Source organism: Acartia tonsa, chromosome 8, assembly GCF_053477335.1.
Source record: "Acartia tonsa isolate MP-2025a chromosome 8, ASM5347733v1, whole genome shotgun sequence".
Lineage (NCBI taxonomy): Eukaryota > Metazoa > Arthropoda > Copepoda > Calanoida > Acartiidae > Acartia > Acartia tonsa.
The window spans coordinates 29,610,917-29,634,179 of record NC_137267.1 but is presented as its reverse complement, the minus strand read 5'-3'; the positions used below and the strand labels follow the sequence as shown (position 1 = coordinate 29,634,179).

Sequence of the window (23,263 nt, the reverse complement as noted above, 5' to 3'; positions counted from 1 at the left end):
ATTGCTACTCTATATATAGTGTATGTCCATCTACATAATCTACGGTTTCTACGCAGTTCCTCAAATTTAAACACACACACACACCTTAACGTATGTATTATGTATGAATATTTATTTACATTGACGCAAGCGGATGTTTAGATATTTAGTTTAGCTGACCGAAAAAAAGGTCCTTCAATCAAATAAAAATATGAAGATAGAAGATTCGTAGGGAAGAATTGGACATTGGAATGTAAATTATACTGTTGTCCAAAGTTTTTTATATTCGTTCTCTTATTTGTTGACTATCGTTTAATTTTGATTGGTTAGCACAAACTAACAGTGTCCAAACTTTTCGATACAATTTGTATCTGTAGAATGAACAATTTTGTTTCTCATAATTGAGTGGTGTACATCTAGTTATCGCCAATTGTCTTAAATTGATATGATCTCCACTATGATGATCGAAGGTAGGTCTTATGTTGATTGAAATCATTGGTCGACAAGTTCTAACACAGCTAGCATGGAATAGAAATTCGATAAAAGTTTTGAGTCAACGAACAAGATAACCATTCTATACATTTAAATTATTAGTAAAACCAGCATTAACTAGTTTGTACTATCAAATCAATATTCAATAAAAATGTAAAAAGCCAACGAATGATAGAACATATTATCTGAAAGAAATTCTTGGTCTTTTGTATCACCTTGTTATTGAACTTGAAAGGAAAAAGTTTTTATTCCGTTCTTGATAACATTGTTTAACTTTTCAATTTAGTACACCTTAATAATTGAGTTACACTAGAATAAACCTTTCCAAATTTTGTACTTCTCAATAATTGAGTTACACTAGAATAAACCTTTCCAAATTTTGTACTACTCAATAATTGAGTTACACTAGAATAAACCTTTCCAAATTTTGTACTTCTCAATAATTGAGTTACACTAGAATAAACCTTTCCAAATTTTGTACTACTCAATAATTGAGTTACACTAGAATAAACCTTTCCAAATTTAGTACACCTCAATAATTGAGTTACACTAGAATAAACCTTTCCAAATTTTGTACTACTCAATAATTGAGTTACACTAGAATAAACCTTTCCAAATTTTGTACTACTCAATAATTGAGTTACACTAAAATAAACCTTTCCAAATTTTGTACTACTCAATAATTGAGTTACACTAAAATAAACCTTTCCAAATTTTGTACTACTCAATAATTGAGTTACACTAGAACTAACCCTCCCTTATTTTGTATGACTCAATAACAGAGTTACATTAGAATTAACTTTCAGTACTTAGTATAGCTCTATAATTGAGTTAGACTAGAATTAACCTTCTTTAAATTTGGATAACTCAATAATTGAATTAGACTATACTTAACCTTCCCTAATTTTGTATAACTCAATAATTTAGTTAGACTAGACTTAACCTTCCCTAATTTTATATAGCTCGATTATTGAGTTACACTAGACTTACCTTTCAATTTAGTACACCTCAATAATTGAGTTACACTAGAATTAACATTCCCTGTTTTGTAATTTTTTTGTATAAAAAGAGAAAATCCTTTACCATTTTCAATAAAATAAAATTTTACTTTGATGAAAATGATCCCAATACCTTGAACCCAGATCCAATACTTAAAATTTACTTTGTAAACCATGAAAATGAAATTCCTGCAGTCAAAGTCTAAGGTTGGTAACTTTTGGTTTGAATTACCCTTTCTATTAAGTTTTTCCCCCATGAAAATAAGAGGTTACCCAAGCTTTGAAATTGATATGAAGGATGATTGGTCTATGTGATTTAGTCTGATATACAAACAATAGACACACACTGTGCAGTGTAACTTTGTTGATGTGCATTCAATTCCGTATATATATTAGCACATTAGCTCCAAATAGCAAATGAATTAGAAGGGTAGTCTATCTATCTAACTTTTTCTATTTATCTATCTAACTTTTCTAGCCATCAAAATAGGCTAATTGTAAACAAAGAAGAATGGAAAACTCGTGTTTTTGTAATAATATGCTATGCTTGGTGGAGGTGATTGCATACCAACTTGGTATTATGTAGACGAAAATAAATAATGAATAATTAGATAAACATTTTTGGCTTATCAAGGCCATTTATTTTCTACTATTTTGAGTACGTTAAAATGTACGTTTTAGGTACTGACTTATATAACTTAAATTTGAACTGTAAGGCATTGTTTATATTTAGAAAAAAATCCGTTTTAAATTGTTAGGTATTTTTATTGAATTTCAATTGGTTTGTTTCATACGAGTAGATTCCAAAATTTTCAACCAATAATTTTATTCTACAGAAGGTATAATTTTGTTTTTATCATTCGGATTGTATATTGTATATAGATTTTTCGGCCATTGTCTTATTCCTTAAAATCTATGGTGATCTTCTACTTATATGTATGTAATTGGTAGATTTCTTACTAAATTTTGTCTCAACAAATCTTCAAAACATTTAACAACAAAAATACTATAAATACAAATAATTATAGCTTTCATTTAATAGGAATAAACCATGCTTTTGTCTTTTTAGTTTTAAGTGATTCAGTCTATGAAAGTCTTTTTTAAAAACATTTTCGAACTTTTTCAGCGGGTCAACAAAGTATTGCGTATTCTTTTCATTGTCTTATCCTTAAATCCCTGAAAATACTGTTAGTTTTACGAACAAACTGACAGACATGGTCAAAATGTAGAAAATATTCTATCCATAAAAGAAGAAGGCATAGAAAATAAACATAAATAATAAATATGCCAGTTCATTTTTCAATTTTTTTTCATTGACCTTTCAACCGTTTTTTATCCAACACGGGGTTTAGAACTACAAAGCTTAAACAGATAAACAAAATAAAAGTAAACTCTTTATCATTCTTTTGTCATTAACATTTTGGAAGATTTTTCTGTTTTATGTGTCAGCAAATTTTTATCCAAAATAAACCTTATTTCACATAGTGTTAACATGATGGAAAGAAAACAGATAAAAACTTGCTTTGAAAGAACGAATTTACTAGCTGTCAAATAAAAAGTATTGTTCTTTTTTACCATAAGAAATAAAATCAGTTAAAAAAAACAAAGTAAGATGCTTATATACGCCTTATTATAATTACCACAAAGCCATTTTAAATACCATCTGTCATTATCACCCTCCGAATAATATTTTTTTTGCAGAATAGTATGCTTTTATTGGTGTCTGAAAAAACTTACTTGATATGAAATCAATAAAATACATCTTTTTATGATAACTTGTGTGGGTTTAAGAAATATCAAAAAGCGTAAATGGAGGAAACCCCCCACAATTTTGAAAATTAGATGGGGAGAGGGGTGTGCCCACCTTTTGTCGTTGTTTTGAACTATTTCAAAAGTTGAATTATGCAGCGCATCTTTGCACAGAGCATAGAAACAATCATCATTTGCATAGTTTTCGTTGATTATTATTATTTAATTTTAAAAAAAAACAACTGTCCCTTTTCAAAGAGGAAAGAAAAAAAACCGCCATCTGAATATTCTTTGATGCTCCGTAGGAAATGTTCATGTCCTTGGTTCCGCACACCATGTCACACGCATACACACACACACACACACACACACACACACACACACACACACACACACACACATACACATACACATACACCGCCAGGCAAGAAAGTTGGAGCTATCATAAATTAGAACCAATTTGAAAGGCATAATATTTCCCATTTACTATCATCTTCACATGTGCCTAGGACATGGACAATAATTCCTAACAAGTTATAAAAGTAACAGAATGTCTGTCTGTGTGTCTGGTTTTGCTTTACAGAAGCCTCTTAAAGGTCGAGAAATAATTTTTTGCTTTTTTAAGTGGAGAATACTTCCAAAATCCCAAGAGATATTGGAACATGGAGGGTCCAAGTACCAGAATGTTTGTCTGTCTGTATTTATTTAATTATGTTTAGCTTTCTATAGGTCCTAGAAATGATGTTAAAAAGCTAGTAAAAGAAATAAGCTTACTGGCTGTTATTATTGATTAAAAATAACTTTTCTTTACAGAAATGTACGCACAAAAAATAGTTTTGACTCTTACTTAATAATGTTTTTTTTTTTAATTGTTTGTCCTTATGGGGTGTTGATTTGAACATTTGAACACTCCCCCGTATCTTCTCAATATGAGGCAAAACACGACAGGTACCGAATTCTATTTCAAATGAATCTATTTGCATATAGTGGTAGCCAAGACGTCCAAGATTTTTGGTTAGGGCGGCGATACTCTCCACCTTCCTAACACCCTAACAAACCAATCTTTTACAAAGGGGGTAAAATTTGCATCTCAAAGATTTTTAGATTGGAAAAGGGGGTGTTCTGCCTCCCCCCTTCCCCCTAAAAAATCTAATATATTAGAAGAAAAAATGAGGAAGTAATTACTCTTTACCCATTTTGAATGTATTTAAACTTGTTTATAAGATTTTTTAAATGAATTATTTAAAAAAAAAAACTGGTAGCTGGCGTGTTTATTTTGCTAGAGGATTGCAAAATCACCGCGCTAATTCGCACCAATGCAATCCTATACAAAGATTCTAAACATCATTGAACATTCAATATTTTTAAAAGCGATGCTTTTCTATAATTACGGTCGGTCCGTCCGTACGTCCGTCCGTCCGTCCGTACGTCCGTAACGGATAGCTTTTCCCGTTAATTTAGGCATGTTAGAATTGTCCTATCGATTTCAAATTTTGCATGGTGATTCCTTTAGTAGTTAGGTACGATTTAGAAAGCGTAGCAACTCCATAATCATTACCAAAATGTCCGTACGTCCATTTTAAACATGTTGATTTTTTTACTTTTTTAACAACAAATTTTTATGTGATCAAATCATCGGATTGATCTGATTTTTGGTATATTGATTCCTGGGACAACAAAGTATAATGTAATAAGCGAAGCAACTCTATAATCAAGCCCTAAAAATGTAAGTATGTCCATAAAAATTATCCTGTATCAAGCAGTTTTACAACAAATTTACTTACAATTTTGCTTTGACTCTTATAAATTTATATTATGATAATTAAGTTCTAACACTATACAAGTGTTAATGTCCGTTTGTCCTACCGTTTCAGTGCTTCGCTTTTATGGATGTTGTCATCCTTGTTTAAACATTGATTCAATAAAACATTTTCAACAATTCTGTAATAAGTTAAAAAAATATTCTAATAAATGTCAAAATAATTGTTAATATTTATTTCTCGCATCGTATTATAAACAGCTTTTCGCGAATATAGAATGATTAAAACCAGTTTTTTTAGCCCTTAGGTGCCGAAGGTGGATATAATACGATGTTAGACATAATTTTTTTTTGTATGGATGAGAACCGGTTCTTATCCACCGGATTGGAATGAATACGAGAAAAAAATTTACTTGTTTTATGAAGAAAATTTTTTTAATTCTAACCGAAAAATAATTTAAGTTTAATTACCATAATCCTTAAGCATTTAAAACATGATTTTTGTTACTTGTGAAAGGGTATAATCTTATATAAAAGTAACAGGATTTCTAGGCTTCTTAGGCCCAAGAATAATCTCCCCTGAAAAAAATCTCTCCCCCCCCCCCCTCAACTTTCAGGTGACCACCGAAATTATGGGTCCAATATAGCGTTTTTCCTAATATCTGAAGGACAGGCGAACAAAGTGAGTTATAGAGCAGATTTCCTAACAAAAATATGAGGAAAGGGTAAATTTGCATTTTATTCTGCATGATGTGCGATAATTTTTACCGCCAAATTTGTTAGATTACCACTGCCTTGTTTTGGAATAATATTTGGAGAGGGTTTATCAAATTAATCGAAGGAGAAGTACGTAGGAAGCAGGGAGGGAGGGGAAATTGTGCTGTTTATTACACTAGTCCCCAAAGTTTTATAATATCGTTTTCTTATTCGTTGGCTTAACAACTTTGGGAATTTTATTGAGGTTTGATTTGCTTGTTCATTTAGTTGAGTGTTTAAATGTTTCAACCACTAATTGTAATATATAGAAGGGGTAACTTTGTGTATCAATATTTTATAAGCCATTGTCTTATCCCTATATCCCTGAGTAGGAAGGGAAAAGGGTAATAGTTATTTCCAGTAAGGCTTCGAAACTGAATCAATTTCAGCTGGATGAGAACCAGTTCTGAGCCAGACTAAAAAAACAAATATTGTATCGTATTATAGACAATTTTTAACAAATAATGAATAAAACTAATAAGATCAATACCAGTTTAGTAAGCCATGGCTTTCGGACGTTCGGGAAAAACAAAACTAAAAATAATACTTTAATTTTACTCTCCGTGAAAAGCTGTCAATAAAAAACTAATAACTAACTTTTCAACCAATGAATATTTCAAATGAATATTTATTTCCCTTTCACCGTGACATCATTGGGCCATGATTTTTATTATTTTTGGATGCAAGCTGTAAATAGCCGTGTGCCATTAGGATTTGTGGGGGGTGCGAATGTGTCTCTATATGTGTAGGTTTCCCTTAAACATTTTTATAATTTCAGGAAGGATATAAATTATACTGGTACCCAAAGTTTTTCAATCGTTGTTTGCGTATAAACTTTGGTTACTTTTATAAAATCTAAATTTTTGGGTTAGTATACATTTTGCTAGTACCCAAAGTTTTATAAACAAGTTCTTTCATTCGTTTGACTTAAAACTTTGGGTACTTTAATCAAATCTTCGTTGGTTGTTACAATACTATTTTTCAACAAAAATTATTGTTTATTGATTATCATCATTTGGCGGGTATACATCAATCAATCGGGCATTGTCATGTCCCTTAAGATTTCTGGCAATATCTATATTCTTTTATTCCCATGAACAATGTCAATCTTGTTGCAAGTGACTAAGAGCATTCGTGAAAGATTTAAGTTTATATGTATGTATTTAGTTACGCCTTTGCAGTAGATATTTTCCACCAATCATTATTAGAAGCGCAGCCGCTCTACAATACATATATGTATGTTGATACGTTCAGAAATCTTCTTTCCAGTATGGCTTCGATTAATCACCGCTGGATTAGAACCGGTTCTCTGTATTACAGACAATTTTCAACAAATATTAAAATAAAAATCATTTGATTAATACCAGTTTGGACTGGTGATAACAAAACTGGTTTCAATCTTATATTTTTACATTTTGATATCCGCGGAAAGCTGTCTATAATACGACGAATAACAATATATATATAGGAGGTCTAGATAAACAATTCTATTAATTTGACCAATAAGAAAAAAGTGTATAAACAATCCAACCACGTTCTTGGTTTTACAGTGTACAAATTTTGGTACTAAGAGCAGTTAGTTTTTATTTCATTCGTATAATAAGGAAAGGAATCATAAGCGACTAAGAATAAACAAAAATCTTCGTCTGCTTGAAATTCCCTTTATTGTTTATGATAGACGATCTAGTATAAAATATCTAAACTTAAGACAGAAAAATAACACCAACCATCAATCTGTCAGCATATTATTTTTCAATGTTGGTAGAATGCCCTGGCCAATAAGCAGGCAAATGAAATTTCTCTTAGCCAAATTCTGTTTTAGTTTATATGTATGTATTTAGTTACGCCTTTGCAGTAGATATTTTCCACCAATCATTATTATAGAAGCGCAGCCGCTCTACAATACATATATGTATGTTGATACGTTCAGAAATATTTTTTCCAGTATTGCTTCGAAACAGTTTTATTGTCGTATTACAGACAATTTTTAATAAATAAATAATAAAAATCATAAGATTAATACCACTTTTATTAGCCCAAGACTTTGGTGATAACAAAACTGGTTTTAATCTTATATTTTTACATTTTGATATCCGCGAAAAGCTGTCTATAATACGGTGCGTAACAATAAATACGCAAGGTCTAGATAAACAATCCCCTTGACTTGACCAAAAGGAACACAGTGTGTAAACAAGCCGACCACATTATTGGTTAGACATGTGCAAATTTTGGTACTAAGAGCAGTTAGTTTTTATTTCATTCATATCACAAGTCGAACTTAGGAAAGGAAAGAAACAAATATTTTCGTCTCCTTGAAATTCCTTTTTTCGTTTATTATAAACCATATAGAGCAATAAATTTATTATCTTGATTAAAGACAGTAAGCTTTTGGCAGCTCAGTGGTGATCAATAAAGATAAAAGGTAAAGCCCTGGCCAATAAGCAGGCAAATGAATGTTATTAACCCAAATTTTAGTCTGTTATAAAGTGATCTAGTCTTAAGTTTTAGTGGACATTGTAGTGGAAAATAATAATGTTTTAAATTTTCTTAATCTTTGTAAGAGATTTCATGAAAAAACTTGTTGCTATAATTTAGTCATTTTGGTCTTGTTACTAAATATATGTTTTGCTATATGATAAAATTAACATATTTTACAAAGTAGACCGAATAAAAGAAGTTAAATTTTTTGACACCCCTTTATATTTATATTTTGGTATATTTTAGATATAGAACCACGGAGGGAGGGGGCCTTGGAATTGCATCATACTAATACCCAAAGCTTTATACATACATTCTTTCACTCGGGAACATTTATTAATCTTCATAAGTAGGTCCAAACTTTTTACCCAATAATTTTAATCTAAAAAAGGGGTATTTTGTTTATTATAATTTGTGGGTATGTACATAAATTTATTGTCCATTGGGTCATTGGGCTGTTTATTACAGTAGTCGCCAAAGTTTTATGATAACGTTTTCTTATTCGTTAGCTCAGTGTATTTGGAGATTTTTATTGAATTTAGATTGGTTGGTTTATTAAGTTGAGTGTTCAAACGTTTCAACCATGATTATAATCTAGAAAAAGGGTAATTTTGTGTGTCATCATTCAGAATGTACATCAATTTATCGTCCATTGTCTTATCCCTTCAGATCCCTAGATAATATAAGACACAATTTAAGACTAACTATCATTATGTAGGACGAATGGTTACGGACCCAACATGTAAAATCCTCAGAATGAAAAACTCAAGACATCAAACTTTTAAATTTATTCAACGTTTCGAGGGCAAAACTGCCCTCATCATCAGGAACTAAACAACAAAAAATAGCAATTAAAATTTGTAAAATTATGCATTTTAAGTCAATTATTAGTTAATATATGTTTTAAAAGCAATTTTACATATAAAAAAAGAATTAAAATTCCCTATGGTTGCACATTAATAACAAATAAAGTGAATAAATAAGATGTTTATACAAGGTTAATTAAATGCAAAGTAGGGCAGCTTAAGAAACAGAATAGAATTTAATTTTAAATAAAATTTTACTTTTTTTCGTCCATATTTAATATCAATATATGTTTTCGATTATTCAACTAAAAAATTTGGTTTTCTATGACACAGCTTGCTAATTGTGAATAATGTCCCAATAATAGATATTATGACCAGAGTAAATAGAAGAAAAGGACTTATCAGCAACATTTTATCATCTTTTTTCATCAATTTTAGTCCTTGTGCTGTAACCGTGCCACGTTTTTCAACCTAAAAATAGATATTTATCGCATCGTATTTTAGACAACTTTTCGCGGATATTAAGAAGTCAGTCCCGAGGGGTTCGAAGGGCCGGTCTAATAAAACTGGAATTGATTCTACGAATTTTAATTTTAATATTCGTGAAAAATTGTCTGTAATACGATGCTTTATATGATATTTCAGTATTGCTGAGAACAGGTTCTAATCCAGCGGATATTAATCGGTTTCGAAGCCATACTTAAATCTTTCATATGAAACTAAAATGTTCATCCCAGCTGGCTACTAAAATACACCACCTGCAGATGACTTTACCCCAGCCCCTCCCCTCCCCTGACCATGGAGAAACGTATTGACCAATAATTAAGGGCCCAAAGTTTTTTTATTCTACGAATAAGTTTATGTGATCAAAAGCTTTGGGTACCAGTGTAATAAATAGCTTAATATCCCTTCCTTCCCTGGAATTGAGACTTTGATATTAATTAAAGCCAACATTCATAAGTAATTTTTGAAAAACCTCACCTTAAATTTAAACCTGGCCATTTGATAAAGATCCGCACAACATTTAAATCTTGTGCAGGTTATCACATTCTCATCTTTAAATGAGTCTTCTGTGAAAAGATATGGAGAGTTATTCTGATCCTGATAAATAAGAGATATAATTATAATTAGGTATAACCAGCGACTACTCCTGTAGAGGCCTTTAGAAGTCTCTTCTAGAGGCCTTTATGGGCACTTGAGGTAGGGAGGATAAAGTTGACACCACCTCTTTCAATTATAGTTTTTAAAAAAATTATTTTAAAAAATTTGTTAGGAGTTGTCATTTTTGTTGTGAGAAATTTCTTTTGGGATAAATATTACATAATGAAAATGATTAAAATTTGAGAACATTTTAACAAATCCTTTCTCCCCAAAATTATTATAGTATTGGATGTAAAAAAAACTACGGGGATATTATGGAGAAAAATTAACGTCAATTTACTTGCTAACATGGAACTCATTAAATGGTCAGTTTTTCATCCAGTAAGTAGGGAGGGGATGGGCTAAAGTGGGTAGATGGGGGTAATCGTTATTTTAGCCAGTTAAAGTTCCAATTTATTAAAGTATATGATAACCTGGTGTAAGATCCACTTGATTATAAATCAAATTCAGAATTGTACTTACAAGATATTCAATATAGTTTCTGTTGAGGTAAGGTTTCAGATCTATTTGTGAAGATGAATATGTCCAAGATCCCATACTTATCTCACATTCATACTTCCCCCATGGCCAGTCAAGTTGTCCTGACACGTTATTTATAGTTACTAGCGGATACACCCCTAGAGGCCTATAGGGGCACTTTAAAATATTTTTGTTATAATTTGTTTTCTTATAATTTTTAGTATTTTTTTTCTAGGGATAATTTCTCTTTGGAGATTGGTGGTACCTTTCCCAAAATATTTATAAACCTTCCCAGGACCAATGGGAAGCTTCATTGTAAGGGAGCAACATATTAGTCTAGCGGTTGGGGATTTCCTTTGGAACAGACAGACAAACACAGATCCTGTTACTTTTTTGTAAGGATTATCTAAAAGATAAGGTGTATCCACCCCCCTGGCAAAATTAAAGGGAGTGGATACTCCTCAACGCCCCTATACACTCCCGTGAGAGGCTATTCACGCACCCTTTTAACAAAACACTTGACCGCAACTGGTTCAGAATCTATAGCTAGTGCAGCACAAACCACATAATTTTTTTTTTGAAGTTTGAAAATAGTTCTGATATTAACCTCTATCAATGAAAACCTCTCCAGGTCCAGGAACAGTTTTGGCAACATCACATCTTATCTGGAGTAAAAGATCTCAAAAAAATTTATCAAAAATTGGAAATGTTCTGCAAGCTTCGCGCACCATTTTACCCCCATCCTTGTGATTTTTTACCCCTCTTAAAAAAAAGGCTTAGACGATTTTTTCAAATGTATCGAAAACTAATCCTAACCTGAAGTTTGTGAGTTGTATATAAAAGGACTTTTCCATCACTTGTAACAATAGCCAAATGCCTATCTGGATTTCTCAGTGAATCAGAGAAGCTATTTTCTCCATAATTGACAGCATTGTAAACCTAAATATATCCCATAGATAAATGACAATATGAGAACAAAATACTTATATTGAAATTATTAGCAATTTATATCACAGGTATGTACAAGCTCGAGATATTCGTAACAGCACAAGTTGTAAATGAAAAATGCTATAGACTTTACCAACCAAATGGCAAGAAATTCCACATCAATCTATATACTAGTCTATGTGTCTTTATGTCTGTACCGAAGCATCTTGCTAACCACTGAACCCCTTGAAAAGGTTTATAACTATTTAGGAGGAGGGTTACCACCACCCAACCTAGAGAAATCACCCCTGGAAATAAATGACCCTCTCCCCAAGAAAAAAGAAGAATGAATGAAATTTTACTTTTCTGAAATAGCCAATTTCCCTCCACACCCTCAAGTGCCCCTAGAAGCCTCTAGTATCCAAAAAAGTATTATATATCTTGCATTTTAGTGAAAGATACATTTTTAACACAGTAATTTTAAAGTAATTCATAAGAGATTCAACATTAATATTGCCTTAAAATCATAAACATCAATAGTAACATCCCCATGTTATTAGGTTCAAGTCCAACTCAAATTAGATACTTTAAAATGGTGCCTATTGTAGATGTGATAGGTGTATAAAGAAAGACAATGCATGTACATTCCCAAATTATCAGTCTCAACTCATTTTCATGTATTGTATATTTAGGCCTCACAGATGCAGATTTACTGTTAGATTATTATATAATTAATTCAAAAATAAGTCATGACGAACAAATGAAATAAATCTAAAATAACATTTGGTGGGGGGGGGGGGGCAGATGAAAAGGTCGTCAATTCTATGATATGTTGACCCCCAACGACTGCTGAAAACACGTATATGTTTTGTGTTTTTTTTCGAATTATTTTTGGTATAAAAACTGTAATTAAAGAGCAGGGGGTTCTAAAAAAAAGACACCCCCCCCCCCCCCCACAAGTAAGTCAAAAAACAATGCAAAACGCCAACAAACACTAGTACCTGAATATCTGGAATCCATATTTTAGACGCTGGGATTCTTATTGATGTTATGTTGGAATAAACTTCAGGATTCCATCTTAGTCTTGCATCCTAGAAGAAAAAAGTGTTGTGAAGTTTTTTTTTTATTTTTACTTTATATATCATGTAATTTTTGTGCTAACTTATTAAGACTCGAGCAGCTACGCCCCTAGGCCTCTTTAATTAAAAAAATTATGGTGAGAGGGAGGGGGGGTTCCAGGGGCGATTTATCTTGGGAGGGTGGTGGTAGCCTCCCAAAAATTGTAAAAAACCTTCCCAGGACCTACCTATCTAAAGCTACATTGTAAAGAAAAATCATATTTATTCAGCAGTGAGCGAGATCCTTTGGTACAAACAGACACAGATACTGTTACTTTTCTTTAAGGATTATTGGTCATATTGTCTAAATAAATTTCAATAAAAGGATGTACTTGAGATTTTACTGCACACACAAACAAACATACATTCAACTGCTTTAGTAAAAGGCGACCTACTTTCCATTGTAGGATATTACCGTTGGTCATATTCAGTAACCCATCACCCTAACAATTTTACATTAGTAATTTCAATATTTATATAATTCCAGAGCGGCTAGAGGTTTCTAGAGGCACTTTTGTTTGGGGGGGGGGGGGTCACATTTAATTTAAGATTTATAAAATGAAAACTTTTCAAAAATTCTTTCTAGGGGCAATTTCTCTTGAAAGGGTGGTACCCTCCTCCAAAATATGTAATTTTAAATCCTCTTAGGACATAAAAGAAGCTTTATTAAAAGGATTGTATACTTCGCAACCCCACAAAAGTTTAACATCCGTTGTCAATAAAGAAAATTGTATTTTTCTTGCGATGTGTTATACACAGATTATATTCCATCACTCCTGCTCATAAAATTGTTTGTATTAATTGTATCCTGTAAATCCATAGACATTGTGGAAAGTCCTAGCTCTACAACTACTGGTTGTCTGCTGTTCATTAAGGGTATCAGAGTCTGAATATTTCTCTTCATAGATACAAGCTAACTTTGGCTGTTTCCCTTAAAGTTCCTAGTCGAGCACAGAACTCCCCCCCCCCCCCCGAAAAGAGCACAGAAAAGTAAAAGCAAGAGGATGTCTGTCTGTCTGTCTTGTGTACCAAAGGATTTTGCTAACAGCAGAACTGATATAGTTCTACTTTACAATGTAGATTCTAATATGTCCTGGGAAGTTTTATATCTATTTTGGGGTACCCATCTTTTCCCAAGATTAATAACCCCTTTACTTTTGTTTCACCTGCACCCTATCCACCCCCCACCCACCACAAGTGACCCTAGGGACCTCTAGGGGCTCTTGGGGTTGAAGGGAGCGAAGAAACCCCTCACCATTTTCAATTTTAGAATTAAAAAGAAAAATTAGATCAAAATAAAAGGGTAATTTCTCTAGGGAGGGTGGTGACACTCACTCCCCAAAATAGATCCAAATCTTCCCAGGACCAATGAGAAGCTACATTGTAAAGGAGAACCATATCAGTTCAGAGGTTAGTGAGATACTTCGGTACAGACTGACAGACACACACACACACAGAAAGACATCCAATTAATTTATTATAAGGAAGAAGTATGTAGAGAATCCCTTATCATAATCTTGAAGTAGGGCTGTTTTCAGCCTTTCTCTCACTTCTAAATGTTTTCCATCTGAAATATAACAAGAATATCTTTATTAGAAGCCTGTTATGGATGGGACGGTTCCATTGGAATTCAGTCCACACGGGATTCAACCCACGGAATTCAGCCCAGCGGGATTCAACCCAACGGTATTCAGCCCAAACGGGATTCAACCCACAGGATTCAGCCCACACGGAATTCAGCCCACATGGGACTCAACCCACGGAATTCAGTCCATACGGGACTCAACCCACGGAATTCAGTCCATTCGGGACTCAACCCACGGAATTCAGTCCATACGGGACTCAACCCATGGAATTCAGTCCACACGGGATTCAACCCATTATATATCTAAAATTACCAGTTTTCAAAAATATTTTTTTTTAAATTTGAGAACTAAATTTTTAGAAAATTTAAAAAAAATCATATTTTATAAAATAATTTCTACAAAAAAAAATTTACATAAACTTTTTTCAAAACTTTTAAAAAAAATTTCTAAAAATTTTGTTCTCAAATTTAAAAAAAAAAATATTTTTTTTTCAAACTGGTAATTTTACACATATAATGGGTTGAATCCCGTGTTGACTGAATTCCGTTGGTTGAGTCCCGTATGGACTGAATTCCGTGGGTTGAGTCCCGTATGGACTGAATACCGTGGGTTGAATCCCGTGTGGGCTGAATACCGTGGGTTGAATCCCGTGTGGGCTGAATACCGTTGGGTTGAATCCCGCTGGGCTGAATTCCGTGGGTTGAATCCCGTGTGGGCTGAATTCCAATGGAACCGGATGGGACATTAGGGTGTTTATTGCACTAGTCCCTAAAGTTTTATAATAACGTTTTCTTGTTGATTAGCTTACCAACTTCGGTGACTCTTATTGTATTTGATTGGATGATTCATTAAGTTGAGTGCCCTGACGCTTTAACCACTTATTGTATTCTACAGAAGGGGTAATTTTGTGTATAATAATTGGTGATAATGGAAAGATTGTGCGTCCTTAGGACCTGACACCGTTCAAGTGATGTATACGAGGATATTATGGCAGGGGTATATTTGTCGTTAATTTAGGTTGCTAACATGGTAATCATTTATTAGTCAGCTCGTTCATCCAGTAGTAGGGGAGTGAATAAAGTAAAGGGGGTGGATTATACTTAGGCTGCTGTGACTTTCACTTTATTACATGAGTACAGGATAATCTGGTGTAAGATCCAAGTAATAATAAATCCATTTTACTGACTAAATTTACCTTTTTCTGAGTAGCACACTGTTATCAGGAAAATCCAGTTTAGAAACAATAATTTCATCGTTTCTTCAAAATATGCAAGAAAAATTAAGGTATAAAAAGAGGCGTGCAGAAGTGTTACAAAAATGGTGTTATCCTCTTGTTTTATTCCCCCTCCCCCGACAAAACTATGACTCCGAACAAGAACGATAATCTTCCAAAAATTCCAAAAAGAGGATAGCACCAAAAAATTACGCAAATAGTAAGAATTTTTACAAGATATAATTCACCAAAGCAAAGCTTTATCCTAACTACCCTCTCGTAACAAAATATGCACACTTTCTATCTAATAATATAGCCGAATTATCCCTCCACTGTTTACCAATTGGCTGATTTATAGAGTATGTATTTAGATCTTCTATATCTATTTTTTTAATGAATTATACTGAGAATAAGACTGAAATATACTAAAGTGAAAGATTCTAATTTATCATAATAAATTAGTGTTCCCACAAACCAGGGATAAGGGATAGGACAATAACAAAAAAATAATTCCCATAGTTTTTGGATGTGAAATTCTAAAATTGGTAGATTTAAAACATTTTGTGTAATAAATGTTTAATTATAGATCAATTTAGTTGCTATTGGCCTCTCCCTCGATGTGTGTAAGCAATTTAGCTAAGTTTTTTGATCAGTACGTAGTCGCAGTGGCTTTCAGTGGATATAAAAACTAAAAATTATGAGATTAAATCAGTTTTTTAGCCCCTTGGGGCTGCATGCATGAGCTAACAAATCTGTTTTTACTTTTACTATTTTTTTTAATGTTCGTGAAAAATTGTCTGTAATACGATGCTATACATGTTTTTTTCAGTATGGTTGAGAACAACCTGTTTCGTAGCCATACTGAAAAACTATTTGTTAACACGTACACACGAATGAAGGAATGATTATGGTTTTGAGCAGGTTTGCAGAGAGGGAGGGCATATTTAGCTGTAAATTATACCTTCATTCGTCAGATTACAAACGATAAAAAGTAAAAAAAAAATTTTCTCAGTTTCTTTTTGGCGAATTTGATTGAACATTAATAAATTGAACTCTAAACTAAAATAGAGCTGAAATGTATCCTCACAGTGTAAATTGATAAAAGCGAAGCTTCCCTAAATAGCTAGATCTGTAAGTCGCGTCAAATTATGAAAACAGCTTTTAGTTACATTATATTCAACTAGCGGCTGCGCTCCTAGCATTCAGGAGCTCTGCATGCGAAGGAGTAAGGAAAGAGAAAATTAGCCTAAAACCATCCATTTAAGAAGCTTCCAAAAAATAGAGAACTTAATCGGTTAAGTAGTTGTCGAAATTTTAAGCTACAGACAAAAAAATCTACTACTTTATATTTTATCAAACTTTCTAAACTAGTATTTTGAACTTAATTTACTCAACTATTTATCGATTCAATCTATTTCTATATGCTAGGATGCGCTTTTATGAATTTTGTAATTCGTGTTTTATTAAAATATACTCAAATAGAGGTCATTGTGAACAATATACGTGCAACAATCAATTTATTTTTAAAAGCGAATCTTTGTAGACTTATGGTGCAACTGTTCGTCCATATGTACGTTCTATCATTCCATACTTTGAACGATTTATGCAATGATCTGGCGTAAGTGAAGTAGACGTGAACACTAAAAAAAAGAACAAATGACCATAAATTTATATCAATGATGATAATCAAAATAATCCCTTCTATAAATCAAATATAACCTTGGATGCTTCAATCAATCTAAATTCAATAAACGAATAAATAATGTGGTTATAAAACTTTGGGTACCAATAGATTAACAGTCTTAGATTCGCATGGGTCCTAGGAAGGTTTTTGGGGGAAGGTACAACCATCCTTCGTAGAAAATCGCACCAAAAACATTTTTTTTCTTCTTTTAAAATCCAAAAGTGAGGAGGTTCGACTTCTCTTCCCTCCCCACTTTTTTTTCTCCAGAGGCCTCTAGGGGCGTAGCTGCTAGTAATATAGTTCAATATTAAAAATGTCCCCTAAATAAACAAGAATGACAAACATGCATAAGAAGTGGATAGGATGGACAGACGTAAAGCATGCTATATATAGAGCAGAAGAATATGACAAATATTACAAAATCCCGAAAATTGGAGAATATAAATGTCTCTTGTAACATGACCGACAGACTAACGGACCAATTAAGTTGTATACTGTATGCTATTTGGAAATGTATATCTCGCCAAAAAATAGCAGTATATCTTAAATAGCATCTAAGAAAATCAATCATTGAGTAACTGACTGCCGTAGACACAAAGTGAATTATAGAGTATTTTCGTTACAAAAAGAGTACTAAAATTTTCTAAAAATTCAAATTCTAATTTCTAAATTTCCTTAAAAGATTAAAAAATGTTTTTAACCAAATAAGCTTTACCTTAAAAATATGCCCTTTTTACTGCTACGACTAATTTAATACAAAATCCGTTAAAAGCATCTTTTTTGGGAGGAAAGGCTACTCTAGAATTCGTATTTGTTGGTCGTTGTTTGCACCAATAAGTTTATGTTATTTTAAGTTAGGTTAGTAAAGATTCGTTAAAGTTAATTTAGGTTAGGCTCACTCAGTGGTTAGTTTACCACAAGGTTCAGGACCCCTGCAGGGGCTAGGAGCAGGTTTTCAGTCAGTAGGTTAAATCCCGTTGGGGGGAGATCCGATGAAACCATACAAAAAATATATTAAAAGGTTTCACTTTTTGTGGGGATGGGGAAAATTTTTATTTTGCCATATAAAATAGGGAAATGGAGGATATTATTCACACCTTCCAAATGTTTTTGTGGTGAGGGAGGGTGGGTAAAAATCCACATTTTTGGTGTGAAATGTCTAATATATGTATAACTTTTTGTTTGGGGTATTTCCTAATCCTTAACCCCTTTATAAATCTTTATAAATGGTTGAAAATTTGTTTCAAAAGCTGTTATCCTTGTTTATAAGCAAAAATTATAAAAATTTTACCCTTTTTAAGTTTAAGAAAACCGCCGAAAGCACTAAAAATTTATGATAATAGTAATATCCATAACATTTTGGATATTTTGTATTAAACAAGAATAACAACAATTGATATGAGCGAAACCTACACAAAAAAATATCTACAATACAAGCACCAAATCGAGCAAATAGTAATATCCATAACATTTTGGATATTTTGAATTAAAAAAGAATAACAACATTTTATATTAGCGAAACCTACAAAAAAAATGATCTACAATACAAGCACCAAATCGAGCACTGGATACCCCCCCGGAGTAAATTTATGATAAGGGGGCAAGGGTCTATTTCATACTTTATCTGAGATTAGGTTAGGTTATAATGAGAGAATGATAGACCCGGGGGGTTAAGACACCGCATTGAATAAAATTTCCCAGATAATGTCCAAAACTCCTCCTTCTAATTGAAAAAGGAAATCAAAAAAATCTCAACACCCAAAAAGTAAAAAAAAATGTTTTATAATTTGATATCCGGTTGTTAGAGGTATTAAAAAATCATTCATTTTTAGGCGTTTTTTCAATACAGGTAAAATAATACTTTTGAAAACTTTCCAAAAAACTCTGAAACAAAAAGAGTGGATTAGTGCTTTCCCTCAAAGTGCCTACCGACCACAGAAACAATGCCCTTCTCCTTTTTTAGAGGAGTGTGGAGTGAAATTTTTCGCTTAATCACTGCGGGGGGCCTTAATCTTGTGGGACCTATACATGCAGTGCTTTTCAGATATAAAACCTCCTGCTTACAACAATATTGCTCTCATTCTTACCTAATATAATTTAATCTAACATAAAAAGAGCTAAATGTCAATAATATTTTGCTAGATTTCAGCAACGCCATATTTAGATTTTTTCTCTGACTCATTTTGAGCTCCCCCTATAAATTAGCAAACCCAAACTAACTAAACTCCTCCCAGCCAATTGAGTGATTAAAATAGAGTACTAATAATAGTGTGCATATTCCAATGTCCTATTTTGAACTACCCTAGTAAATATCAAACCCAAACTAAACTCCTCCTAGCCAATGAAGTGTTAAAATATAAAACATAGAAAACTTCCAATTGCCTATTTTAAGCTCCCCTTTAAAGTAATAAACCTAAACCTAAACTAAACTCAGGGACGTCAAGGGGGGAGGGGAGTGATCACACTCCCCTCTCCCAAACGAATTTGTAAAACAATTATCTTTAATAACCCCCCCCCCCCACCCAAAAAAAAACCATGCCCATCAAAATTTTACCCCCAACTTGAAGGTGCAAAAATAATTTTTTTCTCCAACCATAAAAAAACACAGAAAGAAACCCCCACATTACTAAAAGTTATCTAATGTATTCCTCTATTATCTCGCCCCATACAAATATTGTCAAATTTTGATATAAAAATTAGAAAATGAGGTACTAAAAACTAAAAATCTGAGCTTGTTTGAAACATGACTACTCCTCAATTTACTCTGTGTGTCCGAAATATTTCGGGGGGGGGGGAGATTATTTCTATTTGTGTTTGTGTATGTCCTCTATCTCATAAACAGCAAAACCATATTTATTCATATTTCATAAAAGTCTAGTCTCGGCCTTGGGTAGGTTTAAAGCTATTTGGTAGGATTGCACTTTTCCTATTTCCCCTACAAAAAAAATAGCCTCTTCCCCTCCCCCTAAAAATAAGATTTTAAAAAACATTAAGGGTTAAGGAAATGCCTACCACCTCTTGAGGCAGTTGGCGAAGCTTTTCATTGTTTGTTTTGTTGGTCAGTAATGCATAGACTTTGTAAGTACATATTCTTAATTTCCCTAATAATAGATTCTTATTCATTATTAATAGCTTCAGGTGCCTTTATGAAGTCTTGATTAGTTGGTTCAAAATAGAAGTATTGCAAACTTTTTTTTTTACTGAAGATAAAATTTTTGTAATCATTATTTGGGATGCACATTAATTTATCGTCCATTGTCTAATCCTTACAGACCACTGGCTATTTATGAACAAATTTGTTCTTGTTTCGTGCTCATAAAGACAGGCATGATGGGGAGGGGTGGGGGTACATGGGTGACGCCCCATAAATTTTCTGTAAAGTATTTAATAGGAAATTAATGTTCGAAAGTTAATTTTAAATTTTAATTATGAAATATATTCCACCTATTATCTTTCTAACTAACTATCCTATTATAAATAGTAGTAAGCTTTTTTTAAGCGAAGGATCTCGCTAACCGCTTTTCTCCTTTAGAATGAAGTTCCTTATAGGTTCTAAGATGGTTTTAGGCAATTTTATTTTTTTTAAATAAGTCTTGGAATGATTTTAGGCTATTTTTCACCTCCGAATCGGCCTGCCTCCCCCATTTTACACCACCTTCAGGTTACATCCCTTTGGCAAAGTCCTGTGCACGCCACTTGTTATAACTGTACAAATTTGTTTTTTTATGTCTGCTATAATTCGGCGTTTAAAACTTCCTTGGTATATCATTTTCAAATAAAATTAAGATAAGATCAGTTATAGAGAGGGTAATTGTACATTAAGGTTCATATCATTTAGGATTTAGAACAAGGATTACAATAACCATTAGTAGCGAATAAACATAAAAATGATGGAGGGACCAACTGACAAAGTGTGTTATAGAGCAGGTTTAAAAAACCTGTAATCTTAAGGGATAGGACGATAAAATGATGTACATGATAACAATCAAAATGACTTTCCTGTTCATTAGAATATTGGTTAAAAAGTTTAAACACTACTAGCCTTTAAGCTAACGAAAAAAACCGTTGTTATAAAAACTATGGGTTCCAGTGTAAATTACAGTCCAATATCCCCTCCCTCCCTGCTTAAACGCCTAGTCTGTAGTTGATATCTTAACTATCAATAAAATTTGCACATGCAAGATATAATGGCACATTATTATCCATGGATGTAGGAATATACAAATTACTTGCAATATGTTATAATAATGTATACAGAATACGTGTACAGTGAGACAGGGAAAATTTTGTTGTCAATTTAGGTTGCTAATATAGTACTCAAATATTGGTCAATCTTTCCTCCATGGTCAAGGGAGGGGATAGGGTAATATCATATAGAGGGTGGGGGCTATCTTCATATTATCCAACTGTGAGAAGCATTTTAAAAGGGTATGCGAGAATATGTCACAATATTCACCTATTCTATATCAAATCTATTGTTAAAATCTACAGAAGTAGATCCTAATAAAATAACCATCAAAATATCTTATATGCTTGATCCTTTTCAAAATCATTATTCAAAGGCTTGATTAATCATATTTTAAATGAACATACGTACTTTCAGGAAATGATTACAGAGTTGCTAAGCTTTCTAAGATAAACTCAACTGTAACAGGAACAATCATATTAGGTTTGAAACCGATATGACGACTATAACATGTTTAGAATGACAAATAGTCTGTACTATCTTTTACTGACATACGAAGGATCGACCTATGAAATTATAGAAATGGTTCGCTTTAAAAAAAAACTGTAAAAAGCTTTTTAAGAATAGGGTTAGGAACCTACATCTCTCAGTAAATTTTATTTTGTCGCTTTCTGCTCTTTTTTATGCTCCCCTTTTAGAATCTAGGGACGCAGTCGCTTGTAATTGATAATAAACTTTATATTGCTGCAAAATGGGCGTTGGTTGTGCTTTGAGGGCGTATGCAAGGGGTGGATAAAATGGTCAATATTATTATAGAGTTATTCATTTTCATTTTTTGCAAACAATTTTCATTTTTTCATTAGAAAACCTCTCAATAAATATAATATAATCTTTTTATTATTGGATCATGGAAAGAAAACGAAGTTGCCGGTTTCATCGTATTTTCCCAGTACCTTTTAAAGGGTTATTTTAGGTTAGGTTAGGTTAAGTAAATGTTAATGATTGCCCCGCAGGGGCTAGAAATAGGAGAAAAGCTAATGTGAAAAAACGACGAAACCGGCAACTTCGTTTTCTTTCCATGATCCTTATTATTTTTATAAGTAGTAAAGGTACTCTATAATTCACTTTGTCTGACAGTAATGGAAATGTGATTCTTTCGTCTGCTATTAAAGATAGACGGTTGGAATTTTTTGTAAAGATTCCTAAAACATAAGCGCATCTAATCTTTTTTATCCGTCTGTCGGTCATTCTTCAAAAGACATAAATTTTTAAAGGTTTTATGATTTCTTTGAGTTTTTGCATATCTTTGCTCTTTTTTTTCTTTGTTATGAGAACTGAACATCTGCTCTATAACTTACTTTGTCCGTTTGTCCATAGCGGTTGATAACAAAAACAATCTGATGAATCTAAACTAATAGTTCAATGTTTAAAGATCATGATACAAATAAATGTAGCGTATAATGATTTGAATGGTCGGAAATAATAATACCATGAATTTATATCATACTGTGCATCAAGTTATATATGTAAGGGTCTAACAATCCTACAATATTAAGCAGTAAGTTCTTTTAGTCTGCAGCGAAGGATCTCGTTAACCACTATAGCTATATGGTTCTCCTTTACGGAGAGGTTTTGTATATGTCCAGTTTTAACTATTTTTAACCTTCAAAGTTCTTAAGAGAAATCGCTTCTAGAAAAAATTAATCACCCTCCCATTTTAATTATTATACAATAAACTAAAAGTTGAGGTTAGACCTAAGGGTCATCTCAAAAAATGTCTTTTTCATAAAAATGCCTACTACATTTTTAAAAAATTATCTTGTAGTGAAACATGTAAATCTAAATCTCCCCTTTCCCCTAAATGCCCCTAGAGGTCTCTAGGGGCGTAGCAGCTAGTCTATTTTATAAAGTA

The 23,263-nt window shown here is 32.6% G+C and overlaps 1 protein-coding gene across 1 annotated transcript; it reads right to left on the bottom strand.

Annotated features, from left to right (window-relative positions):
* Positions 1–9,290: 9,290 nt before the first annotated feature.
* Positions 9,291–15,607, bottom strand: LOC145325483 (neuronal acetylcholine receptor subunit alpha-2-like). The gene is made up of 10 exons (XM_080168467.1): positions 15,464–15,607; positions 14,190–14,249; positions 13,493–13,570; positions 13,078–13,127; positions 12,566–12,655; positions 11,454–11,576; positions 11,245–11,302; positions 10,641–10,759; positions 9,999–10,118; positions 9,291–9,488 (listed from the first exon to the last, which is right to left on the bottom strand). Exons 1-10 carry the CDS (start codon positions 15,519–15,521, stop codon positions 9,315–9,317), a joined length of 930 nt encoding a protein of 309 aa, XP_080024593.1. The 5' UTR covers positions 15,522–15,607; the 3' UTR covers positions 9,291–9,314.
* Positions 15,608–23,263: the final 7,656 nt, after the last annotated feature.